Genomic DNA, 12,929 nt, shown 5'->3' with positions numbered 1-12,929 from the left:
AAAAGTGTTCTGATTTAGAACGAGCAAACGTAGAGTCTCACGCGGACTGTCCTCGTGCACAGATTGGTAACGGTTATAGAGACGTCAGCGTTCCTGTCAACGCTTTTCTGAAGTAGGACAACTCAAGATATTGTACCGACCAGAATCACTGGATATTCTAATAACTATCAGACATAAGCCTCAGTATTATTGGAATTAACATATGTTATTACATTTACTGAATAATGTTTAAAAATACTTTAAATATTTCATATATTAACCCATCCTCTGGATTTAGGAAGGATTGTGAAACGCCACATTAAATATATCTGGAGATACGATGAGTTTCCTCAACAAAGGGAACTGTTAACTAAGGAAAATTTGGACGATGAAATAAAATACTTTTGAAATTATTTCCGTCCCAGGTCGAAAATGTAATGTAATATCTTTGTCTGTCTCCTGTCTGATCTGTTTACTTTCTATTTATCCAGACGATATCCAAACTGCAGAAGGACGGCTTTCTGCGCATGCGTATCTACTCCAGTATGAGGGCGGCTCATTAACGTTAAAACATTAACAAAAAGCCACGTGGACATTGTCGACTGTTAATTTACCCTTCAAAAGCAGGAACTGTTTTTTATTTTACAGTGTGGGACAGGTTGGTCAAGGCCTGTATTTATTTATGACACACAGCATCGTATAATTTCCCAGGTGTAAACTTGTGCTGTTTCAACCAGAACAACCACCACATCAAAACACTGTTCTTTTGAATTTAAATTTTAATTAATGTCTGACCACTTCGAAGGTTCATAAGGCTTTATTGTCATTTCAGCTATATACAAGTGTACAGCAAAAATGAAACAATGTTCCTCCAGGACCATGCTGCAAGACAAAACAAGTGAAACAGACAACATACTACACGAGTGCAAACAATACAATACAGTGCAATAATGTTACACAATAAATGCAGGACAGGACCAATACACAATGAACAGACAGTGTCTTTATTTTGACCAGTACAGTACTGAGAATATGTAAAGTGGGTTGTGCACAGGAGTCAGTGACATGCTGTACTGAACATAGCAGTCACCGGTAGCAGCCAGAACAGTTCAGAGCACAGTGCTGATTCAGTCCAGCACTCTATTTGTTTGTAACTGGAGTTAGCCAGAGTTCAGGAGTCCGATGGCTTCTGGGAAGAAGCTGCTGCACTGTCTAGAGGTGAGGGACCGGATGCTGTGGTACCTATTACCAGACGGCGAAAGGGTGAACAGTTTGTGTGAGCGGAGTGTGGGGTCTTCCACGTTGCTGGGAGCTTTTCGGATGCAACGTGTTGTGTAGATGTCTGTGATGGAGGGCAGAGAGACCCCAATGATCTTCTCAGCTGTTCTCACTATTCTCTGAAGGGTATGGCGGTCAAAGATGGTGCAGTTCCCATACCAGGTAGTGATGCAGTGATGCAGAAAGAGGAGGAGGTCCACGTCCCAGTCTTTCTCGTGCGGCAAACAAAACGTTCTCAGCTTGGACTTTAAGGTTTGGTGAAATCTTTCTAAAGCACCCTGGGATTCAGGAAGGTAGGCGCTAGATACGCTAGATAAGGAGATGTTTATTTTGTAGAGGGGTGATGTCAGGAGATGACAACATAATAAAAATAACATATTGGGGCAGTGGGAGCTCAGTGGTTAATGTGCTTGAGTTGTAGTTAGAAAGCTGCTGGTTCAAGCCCCACCACTGCCAGGTTCCCAGTGTTGGGCTCTTGAAGAAGGCCCATAAACCTCAATTGCTTAAGTTGTACTCAGCTGTCTAGTCATCACAGTTTGGTCCTTGTTCAAGTCTCTCTGATCCTTACACTTGCAAATTTTTCCTGCTTCCAACACATGGATGTAAAGACCTGGCTGTCTAATATACCCACCCCAGTTCCTCCTGAATTTACTGTGCTGGGATGATGTATCTGACCATCAGTGCCACTACATCCTACAGCAGGGATGAGTGATCTTGCCCTCACAGAGCTGGTGTGGCTGCTGGTGTTCATTATAACAATCACCTGATGACCTGTCTCAGGTAAGTCCAAGCTATTATGAGCTTTGTAGTGACTTCACTACCCAGTGAACAGTTTTACATTAGAGCTGAGGAGAGTCAGTGTGAAGTAATGTGTAAAACACTAATCTGTGGTCTCGTTGTTGATTACTTAAAATCTAGAGTCTGATATAAAATACACTTAGTGTTTCTTTGGCTGTGGAATATCTCATCTGACATCAGTGCAATGATAATGCAGACAATTTATTCGATTTTTAAATTTAGTTAACAAAATAAGAACATAAAAGCAGTAAACCAGTCCAACAAAGTAAAAGATCATTAAAATAAATGAGAATATTCTAACATTGGAATAAATGACACACAATAGTAACATGTGCATAAAAGTGAAAAGATTGATGCACGATGCTTCATATAAACTGGTTGTCAGCTGGCAGTAAGTTAGCAGAGTTCAAACATTCAATCTCACATGTGAAATGACTTCAAGCAAACAGAACAATGTCCTTCCATCTTCAGTATTTTTAGATTCTCACTCCTCTGAGACTGCATTCTGGCTTCTGGTTTCAGTCAGAGCTGTAGAAAAAATATTAAACACAGAAATCACAGTGTAGGTGTTAGAAAACTCCCCCTGGTGTTATTGGATTATTATTTAATACACTTTTATTGCTGTTTTGGTCTTGTAGATCAGAGAAGGGGAAAAAGTGTGTCTTGTCTCCCACGCAAGCAACATGTCGACAGTTTCAATGATTGTGGGGAGAAAATTAATATTTTATTAAACCAGCATCTAAAATAGTTTTAAATGTCTGTTTACAAAAGTATAAAGTATATATAAAACCTAAGTTGTTGGTGGTTGTGGTTCCCATGGTAACCTGTATTGTTTTCATTGATCTCTCTGCTCTGTCATGACTGTGTGTTGTTTGGCTCTAGTTAGTGTGTGTATTTACACTCATGTTTCTTTTAGTATTTGCAGTCTTGCCTAAAGTAACATTTTCTGGTTCCAGTCATTGTTCTCTTCACTCTTGTTTTTAACTACTGGTTTCATGACCATGTGCTGCTTTTATAAACCATGATTTTTATGGATTACATATGACAGACACTTTACTGTCATGTGTCCTGCTTGTCTTAGCAGTATTAAGAGTCATGACAATGTTGAAAGTCATAAAAACACACAGAAGAAACCTTAGGATGCGCTTTCAGATTCAAACAAATGTAAGATTGGTTCCTCTTTTCTTCCAGTGTGTGTAATGTGTGTCTAAGAGGAAGAGTTCTTACCGTGAGCTCTGTAGCATTTGACCCCCAGCACGATGGACACTAGCAGATATGGAGAGACTGCCAGTAGACTACTGAGCAGACTGAGGATGGAGAATGGAGCTTCTGAATGGGACAGAGCTGATCTCACACACACACACACACACACACACACACACACACACACACACACACACACACACACACAGAATTAATCACAGCTGAAGAGCTACAGTGCTTCTGTGACTCTGGGGAGCATTGAGGGTGAGGGATGGGATACCAACGTGAGCCGTGTGAACAAAGATGTTTATTTTAAACAGATGAAAAACACGAACAGCTACAACTAAGAAGCGACATGACGAAACATGGAAGTGAACATAATGAAATGGAATGATAAAAAATACAATTAAACTAAAATAAAAATATAAACCAAAGAAAATTGACACTCATTGCAAACAAGCTGTATAACTTAATTCATTCATTTATTCATGTGGTAGCCACCCAACCACTTTACAAAAATTATAATATCAACACTACACAGAATCTGTTGCATTGTTTATTTTAACTGGGTAATAATATAAAGGCTGTGTGTGAGTGAGAGGAGTTATTTATGTGGTGCTGGATATTTGCTCTACTACAGTTAAAACTAAACTGAGCAGCAAATCCAAAGAGTTTGTAGGAGCAGGTTTTCTACAAAAGGGAATCACACAACAATGGACGCTTAACACTTTCTTGTCTAAATAATAATGATTCATATAGTAAAATATCCATTCAGGCATAATTATATCAACTCAGCTCTCACAGATTACCAACACCATGTTTTCTATTAATATAGTCTGTCAACTGATACTCACCAGTAAACAGACCTAAATCTACCACACAAGTCACTGCTGTCTGGTCCTGTACATGTTTTAATGTTGAATAAATCCATTAATTCAGAATCACATAAATCATGTCATGTAGCAGATATGACAGCTTCCTGTTATTCAGGAAATCAGACATTTTATGATCTGGTTTGTCCTGTTTCTACTAAAATGTTATTGACTGCTTCCATCTAGTGGCCAATATGTGCACATGTCCAAGACTCCCCAGTACATGTAGTGACAATCTAATGATGTTCTAATGACAATCTACTGATATTTCATATTTTTGCTGAAAATATCACTGATAAATTTTATTTCTACGGTGGTTATAGACCGTAAACTGGTCCTCACCAGTAACGTTTACCCAGAGTGCATCACTGTAGTGTGTGTAGTAGACTGGGTTTCCTCTGCCAGCTCTGCACCAGTACTGGCCTCCATCAGAGGGCGCCACTGAGCTGATGGTGTAGGAGTTTGCTGCAGTGTTGGTCTCATTCTCAGGGTTCTGTGTGTGTCTGGACCAGTAAAAGCTCCATCCAGCAGGCTGGTCCATCTTACAGTGCAGAGTCACTGGGTTTCCCACCAGTGCAGCTCCTGTAAGGCTTGATGTGAGTTCAGGTGTGGGTTTAACTATTGATGGAGATGAAACACACAGTTCAGAATATGCAATGACAGAGTGCATAGAGATATCTATGAAATGACTAACATTCTCATATTAAAAATAGATTAAGTATTTCAGTATTTTAAACATTTTAAAATAAAAACAATAGATTCTCAGTAACATGGTGTAGCAGTAGTGAAGCAGTAGATTAATCAACAGACTTTTAATTAACTGTTTATGTCAGATTTGTTTATATTCTGATTAATTCAGTTGTTTTCACTTTATTTAAATTGTCCAAGTTCATATCTGTAGATGTTAATGTCATGATTAGTCCCTCCCAGGTTCTAGCTTCCTTGGTTTCCCTGTTTTGTGTGTTTTGGTTCCATACCTTTAGTTTAATTTTCCTTCTACCCTCATTTGATTGCTTGCACGTGTCCCTTGTTTTTACCTTTTGGTTCTTGTATTTAAACCCTGTCTTGATCCTGGTGTTTTTGCTGTTCATTGTTAGGCTTGAATGTGTTTGGTTGTTTTGATGTTTTTGCAAAGCCCGTAAGTTTTCACTCCTTGCCTTTGTGTTATCTTAGCCTCCTTGTTCCCTAGTCTTTGTTACCCCTCTGGACTTTGAGATGGGGTTGATTACACTCCAACTCATTCACATGTAAGTGTGATGATCTCTCTACTGAATATTTTTGTACAATTATACTGCACATTCAGAACCAGTTCAAGCTCCATTGTAGAAGTATTTAAATTCTGCTTTTATGTTCACCTCTCAATAAGATCATGTGTTGGAATCTTATAAAACCTACTAAAACTGAACACTGGCTGCTGGTTACTGAGAAGTACACGTCTCTCTGCTCCAGACTATGTGAGGTCACTGTGTACTCTCTTCTTCAACACAGAAGGGGGCGCTATTAGTGAGATCAGGTCTTGTAGTGCAGGGGGGAAACAAATGCCTTTAAAGTAGGGCTGTCAAAATAAAAGTCCTGTAGGACCACAGTACAGCCCTGTTCAGGGTTTCACCTGCTCTAAGAGAGCTGATTTGTTGTTAGCAATTTTGTGCATCACCTTTAAGGTCCATTATAAGTTTGTAATGATATAGTAACACTAAAATAACAAGAAAAGAAGTAAGTTTGCATTTCAGTTACAGTACCAAGTAGTGTAACTGTAATTACAGTACAGGTCTACTACCATGCAGTGTAACTGTAATTACAATATATATCCAATACAATGTAGTGTAACTGTAATTACTGTTTTTCATTTTTGCCTAGTAAACACAATACATTGAGTGTGTATTATGCTGCTGAATACAAATATTGTAAATTATTTAACAAACAATAATTTAAATTAATGAAATAGACATTAAATTCCTGAAATGACAGTAATCTTACCATGTACAGTGAGGGTAACAGTGTTACTGTACTGTGATGTTGTTGGTCTGTTATTTCGTGCTCCTCTACACTGGTACTGATCCCCATTAACTACAGCATTTCCACTGATGGTGAGAGTGTCTCTGTTTACAGTGTAAAACACAGATTGAGACACTGTAGTCCACTGACTCTGTGCTTTCTTCTTATACCACTGATATGTCCACCCATCATAACCCTGAACCTCACACTTCAGAGTGACTGACTCTCCAGTGAACACAGGACTCTGAGGCTCCACAGTCAGTGTAGTTGTGGGTAAATCTGTGGAAAGAGATGGAGAACACTGCATGTTACAGCTGACTGACCCCCAGTGTCTTCCTGGAGTCACTCTGTATTTACATATATTATAATAAACAGGTTCGACACATGATGCTGCGTTCTAATATGTTAATCATTGTGTTTTGTTGAGATTATCTGGAGATTATGTGGGATCTGATTGTGATTGGAGGGTAAAACGTGAACCCATGACTGTGAGTCACTTAATTATTCCATCCAGTACCACCTTGGACACTTTGTCCAGTAATGTGACTCTTGTAATTAGGACTGTGATACTCTTTTATGTCACTTATAACGGTTTTGTTCATTCACATGTGAGTGTGATGGTTTAGTCAATATTTGTATCCAATTAGACTGGACAGTCTGAAACAGCTCAGGCTCCATTGTAGAAATCACACAGTACTTAAATTCTGCTTTTATGTTCACCTCTCAGTAAGATCATGTGTTAGAAGCTTAAAAAACCTTTGAAAGCTTGTTGAAAGTGTCTAAAAGTTTTGATAAGAGAAGTGAACTTGAAGGAATAAATAAATGGTATGTATTACTTCACATTACTTTGGCCAGATGATTGAGAGGAGTGTGACAGTCATCAGCTCAGCTGACCCAAATCAGGCACACTAGTAATGTGGTGATGGTACAGTAGGAGTAATGTGGTGATGGTACAGTAGGAGTAATGTGGTGATAGTCCAGTATTAGTAATGTGGTGATGGTACAGTAGGAGTAATGTGGTGATAGTACAGTAGGAGTAATGTGGTGATGGTACAGTAGGAGTAATGTGATGGTACAGTAGGAGTAATGTGGTGATGGTACATTAGGAGTAATGTGGTGATAGTACAGTAGGAGTAATGTGGTGATGGTAAAGTAGGAGTAATGTGGTGATAGTACAGTAGGAGTAATGTGGTGATGGTACAGTAGGAGTAATGTGGTGATGGTACAGTAGGAGTAAAGTGGTGATGGTACAGTAGGAGTAATGTGGTGATGGTACAGTAGGAGTAATGGTGGTGATGGTACAGTAGGAGTAATGTGGTGATAGTACAGTAGGAGTAATGTGGTGATGGTACAGTAGGAGTAATGTGGTGATGGTACAGTAGAAGTAATGTGGTGATAGTACAGTAGGAGTAATGTGGTAATAGTACAGTAGGAGTAATGTGGTGATGGTACAGTAGGAGTAATGTGGTGTTGGTACAGTAGGAGCAATGTGGTGATGGTACAGTAGGAGTAATGTGGTGATGGTACAGTAGGAGTAATGTGGTGATGGTACATTAGGAGTAATGTGGTGATAGTACAGTAGGATTAATGTGGTGATGGTAAAGTAGGAGTAATGTGGTGATGGTACAGTAGGAGTAATGGTGGTGATGGTACAGTAGGAGTAATGTGGTGATGGTAAAGTAGGAGTAATGTGGTGATAGTACAGTAGGAGTAATGTGATGATGGTACAGTAGGAGTAATGTGGTGATAGTACAGTAGGAGTAATGTGGTCATGGTACAGTAGGAGTAAAGTGGTGATAGTACAGTAGGAGTAATGTGGTGATGGTACAGTAGGAGTAATGGTGGTGATGGTACAGTAGGAGTAATGTGGTGATAGTACAGTAGAAGTAATGTGGTGATGGTACAGTAGGAGTAATGTGGTGATAGTACAGTAGGAGTAATGTGGTGATGGTACAGTAGGAGTAATGTGGTGATGGTACAGTAGGAGTAATGTCGTGATACTATAGTAGGAGTAATGGTGGTTATAGTACAGTAGGAGTAATGTGATGGTACAGTAGGAGTAATGTAGTGATGGTACAGTAGGAGTAATGTGGTGATGGTACAGTAGGAGTAATGTGGTGATGGTACAGTAGGAGTAATGTGGTGATGGTACAGTAGGAGTAATGTAGTGATAGTACAGTAGGAGTAATGGTGGTGATAGTACAGTTGGTTCTTAAAGTCAACAGAATTGATTGTTCAGAATTCCCCCAGACAGTCCTAGTATGAAAACGGCTGCTAGTTTACAAATAGTTACTACACCACCAGGACCAGTTATATACTTCAACACATTGCTTAAATGACACACCATACCCAACAATGTATCTAGTATTTAATTTTTCAATAATAAATAACTGTAGATAAATGGAGATTTAATGAATTAAATTTAATTATTGTACAGTATTACAGATTCCATATGATTTCAGCTGTGGGTAGTATATATAGAAAACATTTATTCTGTCTTTTTAAAAATTATGGATAACAGTAACTGTAACACTGCTGGCCCCAGTGCCGAAAGACGAGGGGCAGGATGCACAGACTCCAGCGATGTGGACGAACATTTATTAACAGATAAAGACAATGGCACTCACAGGTATTGCAAACGAAGAACATGAGCAAGAAACAGTTAACACTAAACAAACACGATAAACACGTATAGATCTAACAGTGACGAAAATAGCATTTAACATTATTTAACATGTTACTCCACTGCTGTCCTCCCTTCATTGGCTCCCTGTAGCTGCACGCATCAGATTTAAAAACTTGATGCTTGCCTACAGATCCAAAAATGGACCAGCCCCTTCATACATGAGGTCAATGGTCAAAGCCTGATCTGTACCTCGAGTACTTCGAACCTCAAGTACGGCTTGGCTTGAAATACCTTGCTTCAGGTTCTATGGACGACAAGCATTGAGACTATTTTCTGTCCTGGCTCCAAGATGGTGGAATGAACTCCCGCTTGCTGTCCGGACAGCAGAGTCCCTTGCAGTCTTCAAACGTAGACTGAAGACCCATCTATTTGCAGAATATTTAAAGGACAACTGACACTGCTCCCATATTGACAGACTGAATTAATGCTTATTGTAGGGTATTGTTTATGTTGTTTAACAAACTCTAGCACTTATTGTTTATAGCACTTATCATTGTTTAAGACAGACCTTATGTATTTTGTACTTCTAGGTATCCGCATTGATCCCTGTATTCTACAGTATTCTAGTTCATTGGTATGTTGGACTCTAACCTATTGTACTGTACTAGGATATATTCTATGAGTAAATGACAAAGTACTTTTGTAAGTTGCTCTGGATAAGAGCATCTGCTAAATGCCGTAAATGTAAATGTAAACATTACCATGAACAGCAACACACCACACTAACACGTTACATCAACAATGACCAACGACACTGCATACACTGACGCGGGTTTAAATATTCAGACATGACGAGGTGCAGGTGTGTGCAGGAGTGGCCACAAACGAAGATCCTCCCACTGCACGTGGCGGGCCAAACCACGTGACTCACGGGAGGCGAGCGTTCCTCCTCGTTCATGTGGGACGTTTATTAACATGAAACGCACTTCACGACAGGCACTCACAAACGCTGACAGTGAACATGATTACACGTTTTAACATTTAACAAAGTACACAGTAACAAAGGTGATCACACAAACGCAGACATTACGGCTATCGCAAATAGTTACAATGACGGATGTTAACGTTAAACGACTTACGTAGAGACAATGACCAACAAAGGAAGCGCACACGGACATGGGTTTAAATAGACACGACACTTGACAAAGCCTGTGCGCATGTGTGCAATCCCAGGGGGGCGTGGTTACTAAACATAAACAACACACCTGTGGCGGGCCGTACCACGTGACTTATGGGGACGGCGCAGTCCGTGAGAGTAACTTTACATGGTTTAAGTGACTAAATGTAACTAATGTGTATGCATAGTCTCAAATACTCAAATTCGTATGTAAATTCACATGTGTTTTGTGCAGGTGACACACAGTCTTCACACTCATCACAGTAACCTCAGTACAAGAGTAAGTTCACTACCTGGAGTCTCACCCTGCACGGTGATGTTGACAGGATTACTGCTTCCAGACTAAGAATTAGAAAATTATTTTCTTACCAACATACATTTGAAGCTCTGGTTAAATTGGTCTAATGAAGATGTAAAATCTTTAGTTTCTGACCTCTGAGACCCAGCTGTATGGTGACTCTCCTCTCTCTGGGTGTTTACAGTAGTAGACACCCTCATCTGACTCTGAGACAGTACGGATGGTCATTTTTCCATGACAGGGGTTTAAATACATGAAGACTAACACTAACCAGGTGCAGGTGTGTGCAGGCATGGTTACACATAAACAAGCAAGACCCTTCCACTGCATGTGGTGACTCGTGAGAGGCGAGCATTCCATCACACACACACACACACACACACACACACACACACACACACACACACACACACAGACTGCAGTTGTATGTCCTCACCAGTGATCAATAGTGGCTGTGTGTTGCTGTACTGTGTCTGATAGGTTGGTTCTCCTCTCTCTGCTCTGCACACATAAACTCCTGTGTGATGTAGAGCAGCAGGACTGAGAATGTAGGAGCCTCCAGCTCCTCTGATGCTGTCTGAGAGGAGCTCAGCACAATACCTCACATAGCCATGAATGTCTGTTACTGGAGTTAAACATTTTCTGTAGGGATCAGCTCTGTACCAGCTGAATGTCCAGCCTGTAGAGGAGTCTCTGACCTCACAGCTTAGACTCACTGAGACTCCTTCAGTCAGCCAACTCTGTGGAGACACACTCAGTACTACCTGGGGTCTCTCTGTAAGACAGCAAATATAAAATGCTCTGTGTTTAAAATCACACACACACAATAACAACCTTGCTATGAATGTATATTGGCTGAATTCACAGTCCAAACTCACCTGACACAGTTAACATAACAGCATTACTGATCTCTGAGCTCTGAGAGTCTCTTCCCCTGTACTGTATGCAGGTGTATGTACCACTGTCATACTGTGTAACAGAGCTGATTATGTATAAATTGGATGTGGTGTGTGGGTAGGAACTGTAGTTATTCTTATACCAGCTGTATGTCCATCCAGTGTCTCCTTCTCCCTGTATGTCACATCTGAGAGTTACAGTCTGTCCTCTGAACACGTGATTATCAGGACTTACACTCACAACAGCTTTAGGACGACCTGCAGAAACATTACACATTTGAATTCTTCATTCAGTTATGTAATCATAAATTACACAGACCTAAATCTAAATCTATTGCACTACTGTCTGGTCCTACACATGTTTTTAATACTAAATAAATCCATTCATTATAAAATATATATTATAAAATGGTAAAAGTGTAAATGAATAAATTTTAAATAGCAAATTTTCCAAAAATATCTAACGACATCATTCCATGTTTCATGAAAAAGCTGACTAGAGTTAATAATGGCAGTTTGGGTTTTATCCAATGAAATTACAGTCAATGTCAGAAGAAAGAACAATAACACACTCCACTTTAGTTATTTACCTTCACAGCTGTTTTTAAAATCATATTACACAGAGTGAATTAACACTAACATATAAATCAAACTTGTACATAAAATCTAGAAAAAAGTAAAAAATATAAATCACCTTGAGCAAGTCCAGCTTGAACCAATGAAATCAGCACTATAAACATAAAAGAGGGAACATACGAATATGAACAATTAATTAATTTATTAAAGAAAACACATGAGAGCATTCAAAGGAAATGGGAAAAGTGACTGCTGTTTTCACAAACACCCTGATTAAACAAAAGTGAAAGAAATGAATCGTTCATGATAAAACATCTTTAGAGAACTTTAGAGCGCTGAAGGTTTTGAACACAAGGGGGCATCATTGATTTATGTTTCTGTGGACAGTGGTGTGTGCTGTGGTATGAGCAGATTCACTACTGCTGTTTCACAGTTCCACCGTGTCTATTACTTATGGACATCCTATCCAGCATTCTCTAAGTGTTTAGAAGGTTTATGAAGAATGAACACACACTGTGTAACGTGGAGCGATAGCGAGCTGGACGCAGACAATGAGAAGAGCAAGATTTATTTTATCCAGAATCTGGGTCATTAAGACAGTCCAAGGTCACAGCACCAATACGAACAGATCCAGGAAATATATTAAACAAAAAGCAAAACATGAAAATCAGGAAAATAAATCAACAGGCAAACTGAGAGAAAACAGGGTACAGATACACAGACAACAAAGCAGAACCCAGAACACTGACTGAATAAACGTGAAACAAGACAAGAGCTCAGACAATGGCTTAGTACAAACACAATGAGCAGATAACTGCTAGAACAACGACCAGCAAGACACTGAAGAAAACACTGGGTATAAAAACATGACCTAACAAGGTAGAAACGAGGAACAGGGGAAACTAATGAAGGCCAGAGAACTAAACGAGGGGCTGAAAACAAAACAAGGAATCAAATGGAAACGAAAATCAGGATGGAAACAGAAACAAAAAGCAGGTGAATGCAGCGATGCTCCGGATCGTGACACTGATTCACTAATCTGCTGAATTTGTGAATCTGTTTCTGAGATTTGTGTGTGGGATTAATTGTTAAATAGTCATGCAGTATTAATGGGACAAAATAAAAGTGTTTGTGAGCTGTTCCAGGACTGTAGAACTGTTGTTCTCCATCTCCCCATTTATGCTGATAACATGAAGCTCTGAAAAATAATCCAGTGGAGTTGTATGTGCTG

General features: G+C 39.5%; 1 protein-coding gene across 1 annotated transcript in view; it reads right to left on the bottom strand.

Moving 5' to 3' along the window:
- The window catches only part of LOC145652892 (Fc receptor-like protein 5), a 107,229-nt gene extending 95,383 nt beyond the window's left edge, over window positions 1-11,846 (bottom strand). The window contains exons 1-5 of the mRNA XM_081704718.1: window positions 11,817-11,846; window positions 11,105-11,380; window positions 10,663-11,001; window positions 6,108-6,404; window positions 4,473-4,748 (exon numbers count right to left, since the gene is read on the bottom strand). Of these exons, the coding sequence (XP_081560844.1) occupies window positions 4,473-4,748; window positions 6,108-6,404; window positions 10,663-11,001; window positions 11,105-11,120 (928 nt within the window). The 5' untranslated portion in view covers window positions 11,121-11,380; window positions 11,817-11,846. The remainder of the gene's footprint in view (window positions 1-4,472; window positions 4,749-6,107; window positions 6,405-10,662; window positions 11,002-11,104; window positions 11,381-11,816) is intronic.
- Window positions 11,847-12,929: the final 1,083 nt, after the last annotated feature.

Source organism: Electrophorus electricus, chromosome 21 (genome assembly GCF_041902795.1).
Source record: "Electrophorus electricus isolate QZ-2024a chromosome 21, ASM4190279v1, whole genome shotgun sequence".
Taxonomy (NCBI): Eukaryota; Metazoa; Chordata; class Actinopteri; order Gymnotiformes; family Gymnotidae; genus Electrophorus; species Electrophorus electricus.
The sequence above is the reverse complement of the archived record's forward strand: the minus strand, read 5'-3'. Positions and strand labels throughout refer to the sequence as shown.